Genomic DNA, 2,500 nt, shown 5'->3' on the forward strand with positions numbered 1-2,500 from the left:
TTGAATGCTTTCCAACTGGATTTCTAATATAGTTTTCCAGTGAGACGCATTTACTGCTGCGGAATGAAGGGCAAACGGGAGAAAATCCACGTGACCTTCTCAAAGCAAAGGCAAAAGCTGCATATAAAAGGGCGGCTTTGCTTGCGGTCGACACATTCGCTCGTCCGCCGATCACGGTAAGACGGCCGCTCGCTTGGGAAAGATCGCGCTTCTGAACTCTTTGATGCCATTTAAACGAAAGCCTTTTGAGGACAAGGCGTGTATTGCGGTTGGGGAAACGAGGGTGATTTGTGAATTGCTTGTGGCGTGAATGCATAGTTGAAGACGAATTAGAAATGACTTTTCTGATGTTCAGTAGTCGGACGTGCTCTAAACGAGTTGTAAGACAAGTCGCTGTGACTGGAGACTTGTTCTAACTGTTGACTATTTACGTCATTCTGTAAGTATTCGCTTGTGATTTACAGATGAAGTTCTTGGTGTTGTTGGCTTTGCTTGCTGCGGCTGCTGGGGAGCATTCCCACGGCGGACACGGGCATTTCCCTCACGGTGGGCATACCCACTTCCTTCCTGTCAGGCATGGATTCAGACACACCACCTCTACCTTCCCGCACCGACCACGCCCCTTCAGACCTGTCGCCCACCCCGTGGCACCTGTGCATCCTGTGGTGCCCCAGCCACCTGCCTCGGGCGTTGCGGTGAGTCTCGAGGCCCTTGTCGCTGCAGTCAGGACTGCTTTCGCACCCTGAAATGATTGGAATATATGCATGTAAAAGGTCCATCATCTGACCTTTTGAAGTATTTGTCCTTTTGAGTTGAATCATTGGAATTTTCTGCCGTCCAAATCGATTCTCGAAAACCTGCCCTAACATCATTCTCTGCCGACCCACAACAACGGCGGTTCGGCCGACTCCAGGTGGACGACAGGCTGGACGACAGCGAGTACCACTTCTCGTGGCGCCATGACGGCAGCAAGACCTACACGTGGGATGGCGCCAACCAGTACTGCCGCAGCCTCGGCTCCGGCTGGCAGGGAATCAGCATCGAGACTCGAGAGGAGGACAGTCTCGTCAGCAAAGCCATTTCAGGAGGTAATAGTTCAAGCTGATCCTCTGCTGTGTTGCGGGATTGACACCCGAGCCTTGAAGGGTCGAGGCTCGAGTCCACGAAGGTATGAGTGTGCAACCTTGCTAAATGCGTGCTCTTTTTGTGTTCTCTTTAGATCTGCTACCGTGGATTTGGACCTCGGGTCACCTCAGCAGACACGGCTTGGACTGGGCTTGGGATTCAGGTGCACAATTCGTGGGTCTGAACTGGTCTCACACCGGCGGGTAAGTGGCTCTTGGCTTTTCCTTTGACTCACACAGCCACAGGCTACACTTTAAAGAAAACTTATAACTGGTTTCCCTGTGACCGCCAGGAATGGTCAAGCACAACCAGACAACCGCGAGCGAGGGGGCGAGAAGTGCCTGGGGGTTCTCAACAACTTCTACAACGACGGCGTCAAGTGGCACGACATCGCCTGCCACCACGACAAGGCCATCATCTGCGAGCGCAAAGCCCGAGTCCACGGATGAGGAGCACGTGCGTCCTGCTTTCTTGTAGAGCGAACGACGTCTGTATTTATACGTATTTATATATGATAATAAAGACCAAATTCCTTAAACTGCATTTCCGTTTTCTCTCCGTTTTCACACAATCTACATGATCAACTCTACGAGTACTTTTCGCTTCTTGATTCTGACAAAAAGAAAGTGCATATTTTACTTGAATGCAACAGAGCGCTCTTTATATATATATATATATATATATATATATATATATATATATATATATATATATATATATATATATATATATATATATATATATATATATATATATATATATGCCAGAAACTCAAGCACTAAGAATCCTCAGAAGACCAGTGCATGACGTCTGAAAAATTACATTCTTATAGATACACCTTTATATATACATATAGATAGCTAGACACCCACATTTGTGTGTATTTATGCACGTACAAATTGGTATATGTAAATATTTACATATATAGATATATATGTACACGTATGTCTGCATATATTCATATTTATATATATCTGCACGTGTGTATGTGTACACAGACGATATATATATATATATATATATATATATATATATATATATATATATATATATATATATATGTATGTATGTATGTATGTATATACATATATGTATATATGCATATATATGCATATATTTACATGCATATACACATATTTACATATATTTACATATATATGTGTATGAGTATGTACACACACACATATATACATACATATATATATATATATATATATATATATATATATATATATATATATATATATATATATATCAAATGAATGCCCTTGATGACACCTCACACAAACATCATTTTCTTCCTAATTAAGGTGTCTTTCTTAAGAATTAATGCAAGAGCAATCTGCCAAAGGCCACCTAGAGAATCCAATGCAAT

General features: G+C 42.6%; 2 protein-coding genes across 2 annotated transcripts in view; both read left to right on the plus strand.

Annotated features, from left to right (window-relative positions):
• The first annotated feature begins 208 nt into the window (after window positions 1-208).
• LOC113806259 (uncharacterized) lies at window positions 209-1,663 on the plus strand. Its single transcript, XM_070118994.1, has 5 exons — window positions 209-283; window positions 465-695; window positions 914-1,088; window positions 1,220-1,328; window positions 1,418-1,663. Exons 1-5 carry the CDS (start codon window positions 224-226, stop codon window positions 1,572-1,574), a joined length of 732 nt encoding a protein of 243 aa, XP_069975095.1. The 5' UTR covers window positions 209-223; the 3' UTR covers window positions 1,575-1,663.
• A 791-nt stretch (window positions 1,664-2,454) lies between these two features.
• The window catches only part of LOC113820364 (uncharacterized), a 3,212-nt gene continuing 3,166 nt past the window's right edge, over window positions 2,455-2,500 (plus strand). The window contains exon 1 of the mRNA XM_070121468.1: window positions 2,455-2,500. This exon is cut by the window's right edge and continues 67 nt beyond it. Within this exon, the coding sequence (XP_069977569.1) occupies window positions 2,455-2,500 (46 nt within the window).

The sequence above is a fragment of the Penaeus vannamei genome, chromosome 4, assembly GCF_042767895.1.
Source record: "Penaeus vannamei isolate JL-2024 chromosome 4, ASM4276789v1, whole genome shotgun sequence".
NCBI classification, from domain to species: Eukaryota; Metazoa; Arthropoda; class Malacostraca; order Decapoda; family Penaeidae; genus Penaeus; species Penaeus vannamei.

Coding starts and splice junctions, on each gene's coding strand:
- LOC113806259 (XM_070118994.1), top strand. CDS start 224: ATGCCATTTAAACGAAAGCCTTTTGAGGACAAGGCGTGTATTGCGGTT. Junction 696..913: donor CACCTGCCTCGGGCGTTGCG/GTGAGTCTCGAG, acceptor GGCCGACTCCAG/GTGGACGACAGGCTGGACGA. Junction 1,089..1,219: donor CAGCAAAGCCATTTCAGGAG/GTAATAGTTCAA, acceptor TGTTCTCTTTAG/ATCTGCTACCGTGGATTTGG.